Genomic DNA, 17,901 nt, shown 5'->3' with positions numbered 1-17,901 from the left:
ATGAAATACCATAGACTGAGTGGCTTAAACCTAATGTATGTATGTATTTGTGCTGGCCAGTTTATTTTCTGATGAGGACTCCCTGACCTTCAGATGGCCATCTTTTTGCTTTGTCCTTACATGGTAGAGAGAGAGTGACTACTCTGGTGTATTATCTTATAAGAACAATTTTTTGTTTGTTTGTTTATCAGTTGTTAAGTCATGTCCTACTCTTTGTGATCCAATGGACTGCAACATACTAGGCTCCCCCATCCTTCTCTATCTTCTGGAGTTTGTTCAGATTCATGTCCATTAAGTTTGTGATGCTATCTAACTATCTCATCCTCTGTTGTTGCCTTCTCCTCTTGTCCTCAATCTTTCCCAACATCAGGTTCTTTTCCAATGAGTTGTCTCTTCACATCAGGTGCCCAAAGTATTCAACAGTAATAACAACAATATTCCTATTGGATTAGGGTCCTGCCCTTATGGCCTCATTAAAGCTAATTACTTCCTTACTTTAAATGTAGTCACATTAAGGTTTAATGGTTCATCATATGAACTGGGGGTTAAGTAAGTAAGTGTTAGTCACTCAGACATGCCCAGCTCTTTGTGACCCCATGGACTGCAGCCCACCAGGCTCCTCTGCCCATGAGATTTTCCAGGCCAGAATACTGGAGTGGGTAGCCTTTCCTTTCTCTGGGGGATCTTCCCAACCCAGAGATTGAACCCAGGTCTCCCACATTGCAGGTGGATTCTTTACCAGCTGAGCCACAGGAGGAGCCTGAATTGGGGGGAGGGTGGCATGATTCAGTGCATTAGCAGTGAGGAGGTCTTAATCCAGACCCGTTGCTCTGTGCCCCAGAAAGGTGGGGGCATGTCCTCCAGTGGTATAGCCAGCATTCTGGAATTTTGGAAGCAGGGACTAGAGGCTGGAGTGAGGCTTATAAATCTCTGCTAGGAGCTGAAGGGCACCCTGGGTACATGTAGTGATACAGTACTTAGTGTTGGTTTCACACCCACACAGGCCTGGATCTCTTAGCATCCAAACTTCCTCTGCTCAGAAGATCTAAGTTCTGTGGCCCACAGGCCCACAGCCCAGGGCCATTAGATGTTCAGTTTAAGGGTTGTGAAAAGGACTCCCTGGCCTCCAAAATTTGTTCAGTCAACAACTAAAGAGCCAGGGACTGATCTAGGCACAGGGAAAATAAACCTGACTATGACAAAGCCCACCTCCCTCTTTTGCTCACCAATTCTGCAAAGCCCTTTACAGGGCACAGAAACTACAGAAACTACATGGTTACTTCCTGACTTTGGTTCCCAGGGAAGCAGCCGATCTCTGATCTTTTCCTGAGGACAGATTTTGATCAGGCTGGAGAGGAAGAAGACAGGATGGAGAAAAGGGAGAAGAGAGGGGGCTTTAGTGCCAAAGACTGGCTTCCCAGTCATCTGTGCTGTCCTTTATTGCATGTCTCAGACATGGCCTCTCCTTTCCATGCCCCTATCTGACCCAGGCAGGGCCCCTTCTCCTATCTTTGTGATATGGTCAGTGGTTTCCTTGGAAAGGCTTGCAGAGGTGGAGAGGATAGGACGGAAATGAGATGGTGGCCACCACTCTGTTCCATCTTTCTTGCTGGCAGGTTCTGTTCTTTTAGGCCTGGAAGTCAACAGGCCTGGAAGAGTTCTGGAGAACTGACCTATGGACTGAATCACAGGCAGAGTTTACAGACTTCCAAGCTAGTGCATCTCGGCTGCCCTTCCCTACGGTCAGAGTTGCCTTAATTCCTTTCTGGAGAATGCCATTATATCAAAACTTATCTTTATTGCAATACTTGCTTCTAGAAGGCTTTATCAGGAACTGAAACAGCTTCCTGGGGAAGATGTGAACTGAGGGTCTGAATCAGTGCCCCAGCTGCAATGCCCCTATCACCACCCTCTGATTAGGGGAGATAAGGGGATTTGGGAACCTACGGATTGGGAGTTCTCAGCTCTACTTGAGAAATACCCAATGTTTGGATTCAAAACTAAGATTTCCACTTATCAGCAGTTGGGTAAGTTGTTTAACCTCTTTAAGTATTTCATCTTTCTAAGCCTGAGTTTCCTTGTGTGGAAAACTGGGATAATAATAGTATTTTCCTCAAAGGTGTGTGGATAGGATTACATGAGAAAACGAATGAAATACATGTCAGGCTTGGAATAGTGCCTGAAATACGATAAATGAACAATATAGCTTTTTTTTAAAAAAGCAAAAGGATCCATATTAGGATGTTTATACTTCAGGTACTAAAGTTTTGGGAACATCTTACCATTTATACAAACATTTTTTTCTCCTTTCCCTTTTGTTTTCATTTAGTAAGCAGACTCTCAATCTTGTAGGCAGATTAACTTATCACTTCCATTTTGCAGAAGTGGAACTCGAGATTCAAGATGGTTAAAATACTTTCCCTAAAGGCACGAAGTCATTTCTCGTGGAGTCTCTGACTCCAAATCGCTCCAATCCTGCCTTAAAAGTAAAAAAAAAAAAAAAAAGAAGAAGAAGAAGAAGAAAGAGAGGTAGAAAAAAACCTTGAAATGCTTAAAAACAAATATTTTGGCCAAGGATTACTTCCTTATAACTTGTTTTTCAAACAAGAATAGACTTTCACCAATAAGGTATACTTAGAGCACCTAGGAGGAGGGTCAGAAGTGAGAAATGAACACCAGCTTTCCTAGACTTTGTCCAGCTCACAATTTAACCATGGGAAATAATTAGCTAACTACAGATCAATAAGGAATACTAGAGATTAGGTTTTTCTAATCAGAACCCAAGGCAAAAGTCTCCCAAGAAGTTCAGCAAATAGAAAATAAAGATTCTAGTCACAGTCCTGTAAGACTAATTGTGGGAGATTGTTGTTAATGCTGAATCTCTAGACCACATGACTGTGCTTGCAGGGCCTCACTGAGTTCTTCATGAGCCTCATTCATTCTCCCATAAAGCCTTAAAAAATATTAAATAGTTAATTAGTCAGGCTGCACCGGGTCTTAGTTGTGGCACATGGGATCTTTGATTTTCACTGGGGCATGCGGAATCTCCTAGTTGCAGCATATGGGATCTAGTTACCCAAACAGGGATCAAACACCCAGGCTTCCTGTGTTGGAAGCATAGAATCTTAACCATGAGACCATCAGGGAAGTCGCTCCCAGGATAAAGCCTTGACTGCTCACCCACCTGCTCCCTGACACACACACCTTCATCTCTGCCTGTCTCAGTCACCAGCTCCACTCTGCAGGGACTGAAGTGGTCCCCACTAGGAGCTGTTCCCCAGAGTTCTGGCTATCATAGCTTTCTTAGGCAATGCACTGCAAGATGTAACAGAGGTGGGAAACAGAGAGGAAGGGGTATGAGAGACAGACAGAGATGAAAGAGAGAGGGAAGTAGAGTCAAAGAGACAGAGAAATTACAAACAGGATATTGAGAAAGAATCTTTAGGAATAAGATTTCTTAACAACAGAGCACAAAGGTTAGTTCCTTAGGACTTACCATAGTTTCACTCTGCTTTCTGTGGTGAGAGAACATTTGGTTGATCTTTCAATTAGGTATTTCTAGAAACTCTTTACTGAAAGAACGGGTTATCTAGTGCTTGGTCTTTGAATTGGCCAAGACCAATGCTTGCGGTATGGAAGGGTATTTATCATCTCCCTCCTCTAGTTTCACACCCTTTACACTTTCAATGTCTCATTACTCTGAAGGGAACCTGTGTGGGAGACAACGCTAAAGAGAAAAAGACCTTAAATTTCTCATAGACAAAATTTAAAAAACAGCAGAATTCCATAAGAAATGTCAAACATTTCAAAAAACAAATCATAGTTGAATATAGAAAACATTAAAAAATAAGGGGGTCCTTGGAAAACGCTTGTCATTACCACTCCTTTAAATCTGCCATTAGCTGTCCCCAGTGATTTTCATGGCCTGGTGTTTAGGGTCCACTCTTTCCAAAATTGTGACTTTGAAGAGATGGATCTTTAAATGCTTTCCTTTGCACCCTATTCTGTGTCTTTTTTTTTCTCCTTCACAAGGTCTTCTCTCAGGGAACTTCCCCTCTGATGAAAGGGAAGAAAGGCCCTAGCTCTAGCCCAGACCCTGTACCTGGCTCGGGCATATGCCTAGCTCTTCACAAGGCCAAGTGAGGAAAGTACCACTACGGGGACAGAAGAAGAAAGTAAGGATAAGGAATGCTTTACCTAGAGGGTAACAGAGGGAATTTGGGAGGAGATGGCATTTGACAAGATAAGTGTAATTTCATGTTTAGAACAATTGGTGCTGAGACATCAGTGAATCATCTAATTGGAAAGGACCTTCAGGCTTTTGGGAAGACAGGAGAGTGAGGGGAGACTTCTCAAATCACAGGTAGAGAGAGGGAATGGATGTCATCTTCATGAAGTGGAAGGTGTATAATAGACTGTCAGATTCACTGCAGGCCCAAGTGCACGACCAGCAGAGCACAGAGTCCTTACCCCCTGCCGATCAGGCAGTTGTTTGCAGCTTGATGCCCTGCACTGCTCACAGTCAGTTCTGTTGTGGTTAACAAGACAATCTTAAAGGTCCATTTTGCTCTAAAAATCTGTTAGATTCTACAAGATAACCTGCCTCACTCCTCCAGATAGCAGCTATTTTATGATCCTGGCTGGCACCAAGGCCAGATGTAATTGAGCATGGGAGGAAGGGGAGGGCTGCAAAGTTCTTTTCCTTGAAACTTGATTTTTTTCAGTTACCTTTCTGGAAGCAGGATAATTTCTCAATCTGTTCTCTTCTTTAACTGATAACAAGATAATGTAGATCTGTATGCACTTAACAGTAGCTCAGTTAATGATTGGAAAGTTGAAATTTTCAGTTTGCTGGTTCTCTGCCTTTCCTTTAAATATAATTCCTTCATTTTATTGATTTATTTAAGCCATGCTGCATGTAGAATCTTAGTTACTCGACCAGGGATCAAACCCACGCCCCTGACAGTGGAAGCATGGAGTCTTAACTGGACTACCAGGGAGGTCCCAATTCCTTCATTTTAAAGTTTTTCTCCAAAGATTGCTAAATGACATTAGTGTGGTATGAACACTGGTAGACTTATCCTTAGAGTTCAAGAAGGGATCACCCATGTGGGAAGATTTCATGGGTGCCAGAAAGGTCCTGATGATCAAAGCTATGCTAACTAACTCCTTTTCTTAGGGCATGATTTCTTCATTATTTGTTATCCACCAAGTGTTTCCTGTTGTGTTTCAACCCTAGGAGAAGCACTGTGCATTCGATCTGCAAATGATGCAAATGTTTTGACTGTTTGTTTGTGTGTTTGTGTTAATTGTGTTACCAGGCTGCTGGAGAGCCTTCCTGTCTGTCTGACAGATGGTTGAGGGCATCATAGAGGAATTTGTTTGGAGGTGAGACGGGAGCAGGAATGGTTTCATGAGTGTGCGACCTAGGCAGTCACACAAGGCCCACTCTCAGAGGGGTCCCATGCTTGCTTTGCTCTGCTGTCAACATCTGGTAATTCTTTTTTTTGATCAAGGAGGGGCATGTTTTAGTTTCACACTGGGCCCCACAAATTATGGAGGTGATCTTGAATAAAAGAGATTCTTCTGGGGGCAGAAGACTATAGGAATAATAATACAAGTTGCATAGGAGTGGACGAAAAGCTACCATACACTACTCTGAGCTGTGAATTTGTCCATAATTATTTGTTGAATTGAAGTTAGGGAAAAAGCTGTCCCTATCAAGCACTGACATAAGTAAACACTTCATATAAGTCAACTCAATTTAGGATTCTGTTGAATGGACACCCACATTCCATGAATAGTTACCCACATTCGTTCTTAAACTAATGCTGCTTTGTTACAGCCAACTACCATTCTGTTTACAAAATGGTAGTCAAAAAATAAAAAAAAGTACAAAACAACAATAATGAAAAGAATCACACAAAGAAAGAGAGCAAAAACAAACAAACAAAAAAATGATAGGCAAAGTTTTTATAAAGATGTCTGCTTCACCTCTTTGCCTATCGTCTGCCCTCCAGTGTAATATGCTATTTTTTGAAGCTGTAGATCTGAAAGTCCTGAAAGGCAGAATGAAGACTTTTTAATTGTATCTATTCCTGCTGTAGAACCCAATACTGATCTTCACAGGCCTTTATTAAAAAGCTTCTTCCCGGAACTTCCCTGGTGGCACAGTGGATAAGAATCCACCTGCCAATGCAAGGGACACAGGTTCGATCCCTGGTCCAGGAAGTTTCCACATGCTATGGATCTAAGCCTATGAGCCCGTGTGCTGCAGCTACTTAAGCCCATGCACCTAGAGCCTGTGCTCCACAACAAGAGAAGCTTCCACAGTGAGAGAAGGCCACTCCCTACAATAAAGAGTAACCCCTGATCACAACTAAAGAAAGCCAGTACAAAACAACGAAGACCCACTGCAGGCAAAATAAATAAGATTAAAAAGATGCTATAGGGGCTTCTCTGGAGGTCCTTTTTTTTCTTATTCTTTTTTCAAAAAAGCTTTTTTCCAGGAGAACAGGACCCTTGTCTGTGTGGGTCACGACTGTGTCCTCAGCATCTAAGGCTGCATCCAGCACAATAGTCGGCACTCATAATTACTCATAGATTTCCACTTCTGGCCAAGATGGAGTGACAAGGTCCAGATTTACTCTCATCGTAAACAACTGAAAAGATTTTCAGATATTGGACAACAGACAGCACAGGATGGTGATCCTTGAAAGGGCAATAAGATGAACCCTGTGATTGTCTTAGCTTGCCTGGAAAGGGTTTCCAGGCCCGATGATCTCATGGAGTTCAGAGTTCAGTTCAAGATGGCTGGTATTCACAGGACAGAGTACAGAGGAGGAGAAAGTAACAGAGAGAAGGCTGATAAGGACAGGCATGTGAGGAAACCACTGAGATCTGAGAAAGAAGAACTGGAAAAGAGCAATCAGAAAAATCCTTAGAGCTTGCACAGGACTGGGAAACTACTGACTCAAGTGGAAAGACCTAACTCTTGGGGCATTGAGTCAAGTTCTCAGGAAAGGATTGTTTCAGTAGTAGAGCCAAATTTGTCCTAGTTTAAAGGCTGTTTTGTTTTTCTTTGGCCTCAAGACAGGTGGGAACTTAGTTCCATGTAGGAAACCCACACTCCCTGCAGTGGAAGTTCAGAGTCTTAACCACTGAACTACCCAGGAAATCCCTTTAAAGGCTGCTTTGAACCTCTATTGCCTGGAAAATCCCATGGATGGAGGAGCCTGGTAGGCTGCAGTCCATGGGGTTGCAAAGTCGGGCACGACTGAGCGACTTCTCTTTCACTTTTCGCTTTCATGCATTGGAGAAGGAAATGGCAACCCACTCCAGTGTTCTTGCCTGGAGAATCCCAGGGAAGGGGGAGCCTGGTGGGTTGCCATCTATGGGGTCGCACAGAGTCTGACACGACTGAAGCGACTTAGCAGCAGCAGCAGCAGCAACAAAGCAAAAAAAAAAAAAAACAAGACTTGCTAGATTCAAACTGTTTCCAGGTAATAACTTAGCTGCATTCTAGAATGAAGTCCAAAAGTATTTAAAGGAATGCAAAAAAAATGCAGCACCCAAATGTGTAAAACTCATTTTAACTGTCCTCTGACTTGAAATTACCATTTTTTTTAATTTTAAATTTACTTTATGTAATCATGCATAAAAATAGAGCTTGTAACAAAAGGGGAAATCAGTCAATAGAAAAAACACAGAAATGGCACATGATAGATATAGAGGACAAAAACTTTGAAGCAAATATTTTAATATTTATTGTATATCCCATCCCATATGTATTAAAATATTGTTCAAGAAGATGGAAGAAGTAGGTAGGAGAGAAAGCAGGAGAGCTTAAGTAGGAGAGAAATAGGAGGTATAAAAAAAGAAGATATAAAAAAGATATGTTTGAAATTAAACTTCTAGAGATTAAAAAAAATACATCATCTGAAATGAAAAGTACACTGGATGGGGTTAGTAGCAGCTTACACATTGCAGATGAAAAGATTAGTGAACTTGAATACATAGCAATAGAAACTATTTGAAATAAGCATAGAGGAGAGAGGCACAACACTGTGTTAGAAATCTGTGGAATGTCATCAAGGGCCTGCTACAAATCTGATTGGAGTCCCAGAAAGAACAGATGGGGGAGAGAGAGAAGTATTTGAAGATACTCTATTTAAAAAATTGTATTGTAAGGTATCTTTTGCTAAAATTCATTTTTTTAATACATAGAAATATAGTTGATTTTTATAATTTGTTTTTGTATACACTTGTAGACATCATTCCCTCCATCAGTATGTGAGAATTCCAGTTGCTCTGCAAACTCATCTGTACTTAGTATTGTAACTTTTTTTCTTTTCTTTCTTTTCCTCCGCAACCCCCCCCCCCCCCCCGCCCCCGCCCCGCCCCGCCCCGCCGTTCTGGTTTTAGCCATTCTAATGGGTATACAGTGGTATCTCATTGTGGTCTTAATTTGCCTTTTCCTGATGACTAATGAGGTAGCATCTTTCCGTATGCTTTTCTGCCACCTGATATTTTCTTTGGTAAAATATCTAAATCTTTGCCCGTTTATCAAGTTGTTTGCTTGTTTTTTGTTTTTTTTTTTCCTCTCAATATTCAGTTTTGTGAGTTTTAAAAATATTCTGGTTGTAAGTTTATTATCAGATTTGAAATTTGCAAATATTTTATACCTATTTATGGTATATCTTTTCATTCTCTTTATGGTGTCTTTTGGAGAGCAGAAGTTCTTAATTTTGAGGAAATTCATTTTATTGTTTTTTCTTTTATGGATTATGCTTTTGACATTACATTATATCCAAGAAATTTTTGTATAGTCCAAGATAACAAAGATTTGATGTTTTTTTTTTTTTCTCTAGAAGCTTTATACTTTCTGATTTGGGATTTCAGTCCTTGATCCATTTTGAGTTGCTTTTAAAACAGGGCACAAATTATGAATTGAAATTAATTTTTCTTTTTTGCATATGGATACCCAGTTGCTGTGGTGCCATTTGTTGGAAACATTATCCTTTTAACATTGAGTTGCTTCTATAACATGTGGAAAACCAGCTGACCATATATTTGTGGGTCTATTTCTGGACCCTATTCCATTGACTATGTGTCAGTGCCTTTTCTGACACCACACTGCCTTAATTACTGTCTCTTCATAATAAGCCTCAGTTTTAATCTACTCAGGCTGCCATAACAAAACGCCATAGACTGGGTGGGTGACTTGTAACCCAGGTTACTGATTGGCTAAACAAAAATTGTAAAATTTCAGATTATCTGGATTTTTGAAATTGTTGTTTTAATGAGGGGAGCAAGACTCTCCAGCGTTCTGCCTCCTTAATAGGAGATGGAAGTCTTATTCTCTTTTTTTTTCCCCTCAATTTTTTCTCTCTATGCTGTTCAGATGTTTTCTGTTGACCACTTTTTGAGTTCATTCACCCTGTCTTTTGCTTTACGTAGCTCATGAAACCATTTCAGTTAGCCTTTAATTTCTAGAATATGCATTTATTTTTTACAGATTTTAATTGTCTTTTCTAAATCTCCCATCTCTTCATCTGTTTCTCCACCTTTCCCCTTATTTTCTTGAAAGTTTAATCATAGTTATTTTAAAGGCCCTATTTGATATTTCTAATATCTGGATCATTTATGAATTTGTTTCTATGATCTGGTTTTCTTTTTTGAGGGGGTTGGTCATTTGATCCTCCTTTTTTTTTCGTTTTAGAATCTCTTATATTTTAAAATTAGATGCTGGACATTGTAATTGGACATTTGTAGGGGCTCTGGATGATGTTATATGTACTTGAAGAGGATTAGCATTTCTTTCCTCATTCAGATAAGGTAGAAGTGGATTGACTTGATCCTGTCGAGGCTTTGTCTTAAGCTTGCTATTTCAGCTTTGTTTTTCCCCTGCTGCTGCTACTGCTGCTAAGTCGCTTCAGTGGTGTCCGACTCTGTGCGACCCCATAGACAGCAGCCCACCAGGATCCCCCGTCCCTGGGATTCTCCAGGCAAGAACACTGGAGTGGGTTGCTATTTCCTTCTCCAATGCATGAAAATGAAAAGTGAAAGTGAAGTCACTCAATTGTGTCCGACTCTTTGCGACCCCATGGACTGCAGCCTGCCAGGCTCCTCCATCCATGGGATTTTCCAGGCAAGAGTACTGGAGTGGGGTGCCATGTCTTTCCCCTAGGGCATAGTATTTATTCTTTAGACATGTTTCTTATTACTAGGCTATGGAGCCTTTAGGGTCTCAATAGAAAACTTGATGTGTTTATCAAGATCCAAAACAAATATTTGTCTATCTGGCAGCACATAGTTGCTGATATCTCTGGTCTTTAACCACTCCAAATATTGTTTTTCACTGAGTTTCTTGGTTTCTTGTTTTGAACATCTAAAATTTTTGAGTTGGCCAATGACTTTGAAATTTGATTGCAGGTTTTTAGGCTCTTTCTTCATGGTTCTTTTCTTTTTTTTTTTTCTTTTTTCTTTTCCCTTTCAAAAAGACTGCTTGTGATTTGGAAAATAAAATGTCCTCAGAAAAAGAGTTAGGATGAATGTGAAACTCAACTGTTGCGCTTCTCTTCTCTCAAGGATCATAGGCCTTCAAGTTCTGCCTCCACTGGTTGCTCTGCAATGTTGTCTCCTATTGATTTAAATATTTGTCTAGCCTTTTTTGGGGTCTTCCCTAGTGACTCAGTTGGTAAAGAATCTGCTTGCAATGTAGGAGACCTGAGTTTGATCCCTGAATCGGGAAGATCCCCTGGAGAAGGAAATGGCAACCCACTCCAGTATTCTTGCTTGGAGAATTCTGCAGACAGAGGAGCCTGGTGGGTTTCAGCCCATGGGGTCACAAAGAGTTGGACACAATTGTGCGACTTTCTTCACTTTCTAGCCTTTTTATTTTTTCTCAGCAGGAGGGTTAGTAGAATACAAGCTGCTTCTTTAAGACCAAAATTGGAAATTTCTATATGCTGTCTAGTCCTGCTTGCTTTCTACTAGTAATGAAGGGAGAGGTAAAAGGAGGGAGGATAAAATCGTTTATTGTTTATACCCTACTTATTTCTCAGATGGGGTTGTGACAGACCATCTGGTCTTTTAGGAACAACCCTTAGACTTTAGGAGAGCTATGAGGCTAAGCGTCCATGGTAATGACCATCGCAAACCTCCAGTTCTGGCTCTGCCCTAATCAGCTGTATGATTTTAGACAAATTGCTCATTTTTATTTTATTTTATTTATTTCTGGGTGTGCTTGGTCTTCATTGCTGCTCTTGGGCTTTCTCTAGCTGTGGTGAGTGGGGACTGCTCTGTAGTTGTGGTGCTTGGCTTTCTCATTGCGATGGCTTCTCCTCTTGCAGAGCACAGGCTCTAGGGTGTGTGGGCTTCAGTAGTTGTGGTTCCTGGGCTCTGGAGCACAGGCTCAATAGTTGTGGCACACAGGCTTAGTTGCTCTGCGGCATGTGGGATCCTCCTGCACTGGGGATTGGATCCATGTCTCCTGCACTGGCAGGTGAATTATTTACCAATGAGCCACCACAGAAACCCTGCTCATCTTCTTTGAATATAATTTTCTTTGTACCTAGAACAGGATAAGTAATTGACTTGCTTATAAGAATGTTATAAGGATGAGCTGTGAAAGTACAGGAAAATCTTTTGAAAAAACTGCAGAAACAGAAATATCTCTTATCTTTCACCCTACAGCCCACAAATAATACAGAAACAGAAGTGAGGAATTCAGGATATTGGTTTCGATTAGTCACTAACTAGCTGCTGACTCTGGGTAAATAATTTCATTCTTGCTCATCTGCACTTTGAGACAACTTATCAAACTCTAAGTGATAAGACAAGAAGAAAACATTTAAACAATGACGCCCAAGTCTGTGAGCCCTTGGGGCAATGAGAGGAAGTACCAGCTGGCTTCCTTGGTGGCTCAGATGGTAAAGTGTCTGCCTGTGATGCCTGGGTTCGATCCCTGGGTTGGGAAGATCCCCTGGAGAAGGAAATGGCAACCCACTCCAGTACTCTTGCCTGGAAAATCCCACGGATGAAGGATCCTGGTAGGTTAGAGCCCATGGGGTCGCAAAGAGTCAGACATGACTGAGCGACTTCACTTCACTTTGACCAGCCAGATTAATTCTCTCCCTTTTGGCAGTTGGGTGTTATCAGTTGTGCTCAGTTGCTCAGTCATGGTGGAGTCTTTGCGATCCCATGGACTGTAATCTGCCAAACTCCTCTGTCCATGGAATTTTCCAGGCAAGAATACTGGAGTGGGTTGCCATTTTGAAATCTTCTCCAGTTATTAATTGTACCTGCATTTAAAGGAAATTTGTATCTGCTAGAAAAGTGAGATGAATGCTGTAGCCTGCATTTACAAGATGAATATGGATTATTCTTTACACCTTTTACCAGAAAAAGAAAGAGGGAAGAGGAAGGGCAAGAGAAGACAGATGTGATCACTGGCATCATCTTACCTGGACTGAAGGCTAGGATCTGTGCCTATAACTATGCCTGGGCTTGACTCCAGAACTGGCAGTTATCTAAAGTAAAAATGAAAACAGAGATAAAGTTTGAGCTAGAATGAGTCTGATTAATCCTAAATCAAATCCCTGATTATACAAGGGAAGTGGCAAACAGATTCAAGGGATTAGATCTCTAGACAGAGTGCCTGAAGAACTGTGGATGGAGGTTTGTAGCATTGTACAGGATGCAGTGCTCAAGACCCAAGAAAAAAGAAACGCAAAAAGGCAAAATGGTTGTCTGAGGAGGCCTTACAAATAGCTGAGAAAAAAAGAGATGCTAAAGGCAAAGGAGAAAAGGAAGGACATACCCATCTGAATGCAGAGTTTGAAAGAATAGCAAAGAGATATAAGAAAGACTTCCTCAGTGATCACTGCAAAGAAATAGAGGAAAACAACAGAATAGAAAAGACTAGAGATCTCTTCAAGAAAATTAAGAGATATCAAGGGAACGTTTCATGCGAAGATGGGCACAATAAAGGACAGAAATGGTATGGACCTAATTGAAGAAAAAGATATTAAGAAGAGGTGGCAAGAATACATAGAAGAACTATACAAAAAAGATCTTCATGACCCAGAGAATGACAATGGTGTGATCACCTACCTAGAGCCACACATACTGGAATGCAAAGTCAGGTGGGCCTTAGGAAGCATCACTACAAACAAAGCTCATGGAGGCAATGGAATTCCAGCTGAGCTATTTCAAATCTTAAAGATGATGCTGTGAAGGTGATCCACTCAATATGCCAGCAAATTTGGAAAACTTAGCCGTGGCCACAGGACTGGAAAGTTCAGTTTTCATTCCAATCCCAAAGAAAGGCAAAGCCAAGAATGCTCAAACTACCACACAATTGCACTCATCTCACACACTAGTAAAGTAATGCTCAAAATTCTCCAAGTGAGGCTTCAACAGTATGTGAACTGAGAACTTCCAAATGTTCAAGCTGGATTTAGAAAATGCAGAGCAACCAGAGATCAAATTGCCAACATCTGTTGGAACATCGAAAAAGCAAAAGAGTTCCAGAAAAACATCGATTTCTGCTTTATTGACTATGCCAAAGCCTTTGACTGTGTGGATCACAACAAACTATGGAATATTCTGAAAGAGATGGGAATACAAGACAGCCTTACCGGCCTCCTGAGAAATCTGTATGCAGGTCAGGAAGCAACAGTTAGAACCAGACATGGAACAACAGACTGGTTCCAAACTGGGAAAGGAGTACATCAAGGCTGTATATTGTTATCCTGTTTTTTAACTTATATGCAGAGTATGTTATACAAAATGCCAGCCTGGATGAAGTACAAGCTGGAATCAAGATTATCAGAACAAATATCAATAACCTCAGATATGCAGATGACACCACCCTTATAGCAGAAAGTGAGGAGGAACTGAGGAGGCTCTTGATGAAAGTGAAAGAGGAGAGTGAAGAAGCTGGGTTAAAACTGAGCATTCAGAAAACTAAGATCATGGCAATTGGTCCCATCACTTCATGGCAAATAGATGGAGAAACAATGAACATAGTGACAGACTTTATTTTTTGGGGCTCCAAAATCACTGAAGATGGTGACTGCAGCCATGAAATTAAAAGACGCTTGCTCCTTGGAAGAAAAGCTATGACCAACCTATATAGCCTATTAAAAAGCAGAGACATTACTTTGCCAACGAATGTCCAGCTAGTCAAAGCTATGGTTTTTCCAGTAGTTATGTATGGATGTGACAGTTGGACCATCAAGAAAGCTAAGCACCAAATAATTGATACTTTCGACGTGTGATGTTAGAGAAGACTCTTGAGAGTCCCTTGTACTGCAAGGAGATGACATCAGTCAATCCTAAAGGAAATCAGTCCTGAATATTCATTGGAAGGACTGATGCTGAAGCTGAAGCTCCAATACTTTGGCTACCAGATGTGAAGAACGGACTCACTGGAAAAGACCCTGATGCTGGGAAAGATTAAAGGCAGGAGGAGAAGGGGACGACAGAGGATGAGATGGTTGGATGGCATCACCAACTCGACGGACATGAGTTTGAGCAAGCTCTGACTGTTGGTGATGTCCAGGGAGGTGTGACATGCTGCAGTCCATGGGGTCGCAAAGAGTTGGACATGACTGAATGACTGAACTGACTGAGAATGAGTTTGAGAGATTTCATAATCATATTAAGACTGTTGTCAGATGCGACCTTGACAATATCTTTAATTTTCCTGAGTTTCTATAGGGACTTACAATAATAGCTTACAATTCTAAGTTTTCCTACTGTTTTTCAAATTATTTTTCCATTAGTATATCAAATTTTCTTAATAATCTTGTGAAATAGCATTGGGCAATTAGGCAGGGCAGGAATAACAGAAGAGGTCCAGAGAGGCAAAATGAGTTGCTCTCGGTTACAGAATATAACACACATTTACTCTGCTAGGCCTTTTGTGTGTGTGTATGTGTACACAAATGCATGGAGCTAGGGAAATAAAGATCTATCTTCCTGTTTTGGTGTTTGTTATCATCATCTTCACACCCAATGCCAGAAATCTGTTTGTTTCACTTATTTTACAAATATTTATTTGTAAATATTATATATTAAAGATTCATGTATTTATTTTATTTTTTGGCTGTGGTGGGTCTTCCATTGCTGCATGTGGGCTTTTCTCTAGTTGCAGCAAGACAGGGGCTACTCACTAGTTGCAGTGCATGGACTCATTGTGGTGGCTTCTCTTGTGGAGCACAGGCTCAAGGTGCGTGGGCTTAGTAGTTGTGGCACAAGGGGGCTTAGTTGCTTCTCAGCATGTGGGATCTTCCTGGACCAGGGATTGAACTGGTGTCCCCTGCGTTGCAAAGTGAATTCTTAACCGCTGGACTACCAGGGAAGCCCCACAAATATTTATTGATTGCCTAATATTGTGCCGGGCTTCTTTCGTGACTCAGCGGTAAAGAATCCACCTGCCAGTGCAGGAGATGTGTGTTCAATCCCTGAATTGGGAAGATCTCCTGGAGAAGGAAGTGGTAACCCACTATACGGGGAGCCTGTCAGGGTGTAATCCATGGGGTTGCAAAAGAGTTGGACACAACTTGGTGACTAAATAACAACAACAATATTGTGGCAGATCTTGAGTCTGGGGATCAGTTCAGTTCAGTTGCTCAGTCATGTCCGACTCTTTGTCACCCCATGGACTGCAGCACGCCAGGCTTCCCTGTCCATCACCAACTCCCAGAGCTTGCTCAAACTCATGTCCATCGAGTCGGCGATGCCATCCAACATCTCATCCTCTATCATCCCCTTCTCCTCCCGCCTTCAATCTTTCTCAGCATCAGGGTCTTTTCCGATGAATCTGTTAATGAGTCCATTTTTCGCATCTGGTGGCCAAAATATTGGAGCTTCCCACCCATACTCTTGGCCCCCAGGGAAGTTGCGGTTACCAGGGTTACAGTGGCAAATAAGATAAAGAGACTTTGTGCTTGATGAAATCATAGTCTGGTGGGAAACAAGTAGACATGTAGAGCACTAAACGCTCTGTATACCTTTGCAAAAGCATGTTGCAGCAGGAGTGTGGAGAAAGGGGTCTGAAGTCTGAACTGGAGAGAATTTGGAAAACTTCATTGAAAAAAGCAGCCTTGCAACAGAGACTTGGTGGTACAGGAATTTGCTGCTGCTGTTGCTGCTAAGTCGTTTCAGTCGTGTCCGACTCTGTGCGACCCCAGAGATGGCAGCCCACCAGGCTCCCCTGTCCCTGGGACTATCCAGGCAAGAACACTGGAGTGGGTTGCCATTGCCTTCTCCAATGCATGAAAGTGAAAAGTGAAAGTGAAGTCGCTCAGTCGTGTCTGACTCCCAGCGACCCCATGGACTGCAGCCTACCAGGCTCCTCTGTCCATGGGATTTGCCAGGCAAGAGTACTGGAGAGGGTTGCCGTTGCCTTCTCAGACAGGAATTTGCTAGATAAATAAAAACCGGCTCAAAACTTAACATTGAAAAAAACTAAGATCATGGCAGCCGGTCCCATCACTTTATGACAAATAGCAGGGGAAAAGGGGAAAGCAGTGAAATTTTATTTTTTAGGCTCCAAAATCACTGTGGACAGTGACTGCAGCCATGAAATGAAAAGATGCTTGCTCCTTGGAAGAAAAGCTATGACAAACCTAGACAGTATTAAAAAGCAGAGACATTGGCAACAAAGGTCCCTATAGTCAAAGGTTTAGTTTTTCCACTAGTCATGTATAAATGTGAGAGTTGGATCATAAAGAAGGCAGAGCACCGAAGAATTGATGCTTTTGAACTATGGTGCTGGAGAAGACTCTTGAGAGTCACTTGGACTGCAAGGAGATCCAACCAGTCAATCCTAAAGGAAATCGACTCTGAATATTGATTGGAAGGACTGATGATGAAGCTGAAGCTCCAATACTTTGGCCACGTGATGCAAAGAGCTGACTCATAGGAAAAGACCCTGATGCTGGGAAAGATTAAAAGCAAAAGGAGAGGAAGGCTTCAGGTTGAGATGGTTAGATAGCATCCAACTCAATGGATATAAATGTGAGCAAACTGCAGGAGATAGTGGAGGACAGAGGAGCCTGACTTGCTGCAGTCCATGGAGTCACAAAGAGTCAGACAGGACTTAGCAACTGAAGAACAACAACAGCAATAGATAGTGGTAGTATGTCAGAGGCAGAAGGAACAGCATCCGCAAACATATGACTATACAGGCAGAAGGAAACACCAAGTGTCTAGGGAACAACATATAGCTCAGTATTACTGACTAGGAGTAGGTAGGAGTAGGAAGAAGTTAGATTATTTTGAACAATTTTGGAGAATTACTTCCTCCCTTTCATTCGCTCCCTCCATGCCCCACCAGTCATCACTCCTTATAGATTTGTTTCTTCCTCTGCATCCAGTACTTTGGTTAGAGCCTCTCCATGTCTGACCAGCTTGTCTGGACCAGCTTTTGTCTCCTGACTGGTCTTCCTGTCCCAACAGGCATCCTTCCAGTCCCTTCTCCTGCCTCCCCACTTGGCTCCAGATAAGCCCAAACGTTCAGCATGCACTTGATTGCATCTCCAGACATCTCTTGATAAACCATTACGATTTCTTTCATGTTTTCTCCATTCATTCCTTAACTAATTTCTTACTTTATTTTGTCCTTCCTTCATTAATTTCTCAAAAAATATCCCCTTATTCTTTAGCTGTATTTTTACAGCCTTGTTAGTATGTCAAGAAGTCTTCACGTCTGTGCCTTTTTTTGTGTGTTTCTCCCTCTTGTAGTATATCTTTCCTGTTCTCTGTCAGTGATTCTCTGCTTACCTTTCAAGACTTTCCCAGCTCAGGACCAATGGAACCAGCTGTGTAAAGCCTTTTTTGACACATGTCTTTGCTCACTGATTTGTAATTCCTTCACAGTAGAGACAG

At 41.7% G+C, this 17,901-nt stretch overlaps 1 protein-coding gene across 1 annotated transcript in view; it reads left to right on the top strand.

Annotated features, from left to right (window-relative positions):
* The first annotated feature begins 1,720 nt into the window (after positions 1 to 1,720).
* SLC28A2 (solute carrier family 28 member 2) overlaps positions 1,721 to 17,901 on the top strand; it is a 50,441-nt gene continuing 34,260 nt past the window's right edge. Inside the window, exon 1 of the mRNA XM_042252526.2 lies at positions 1,721 to 2,027. Coding sequence (XP_042108460.1) covers positions 1,985 to 2,027 — 43 coding nt within the window. The 5' untranslated portion in view covers positions 1,721 to 1,984. The remainder of the gene's footprint in view (positions 2,028 to 17,901) is intronic.

Source organism: Ovis aries, chromosome 7, assembly GCF_016772045.2.
Source record: "Ovis aries strain OAR_USU_Benz2616 breed Rambouillet chromosome 7, ARS-UI_Ramb_v3.0, whole genome shotgun sequence".
NCBI classification, from domain to species: domain Eukaryota; kingdom Metazoa; phylum Chordata; class Mammalia; order Artiodactyla; family Bovidae; genus Ovis; species Ovis aries.
Note: the sequence above shows the minus strand (reverse complement) of the source record. Positions and strands in the feature narration are given on the sequence as shown.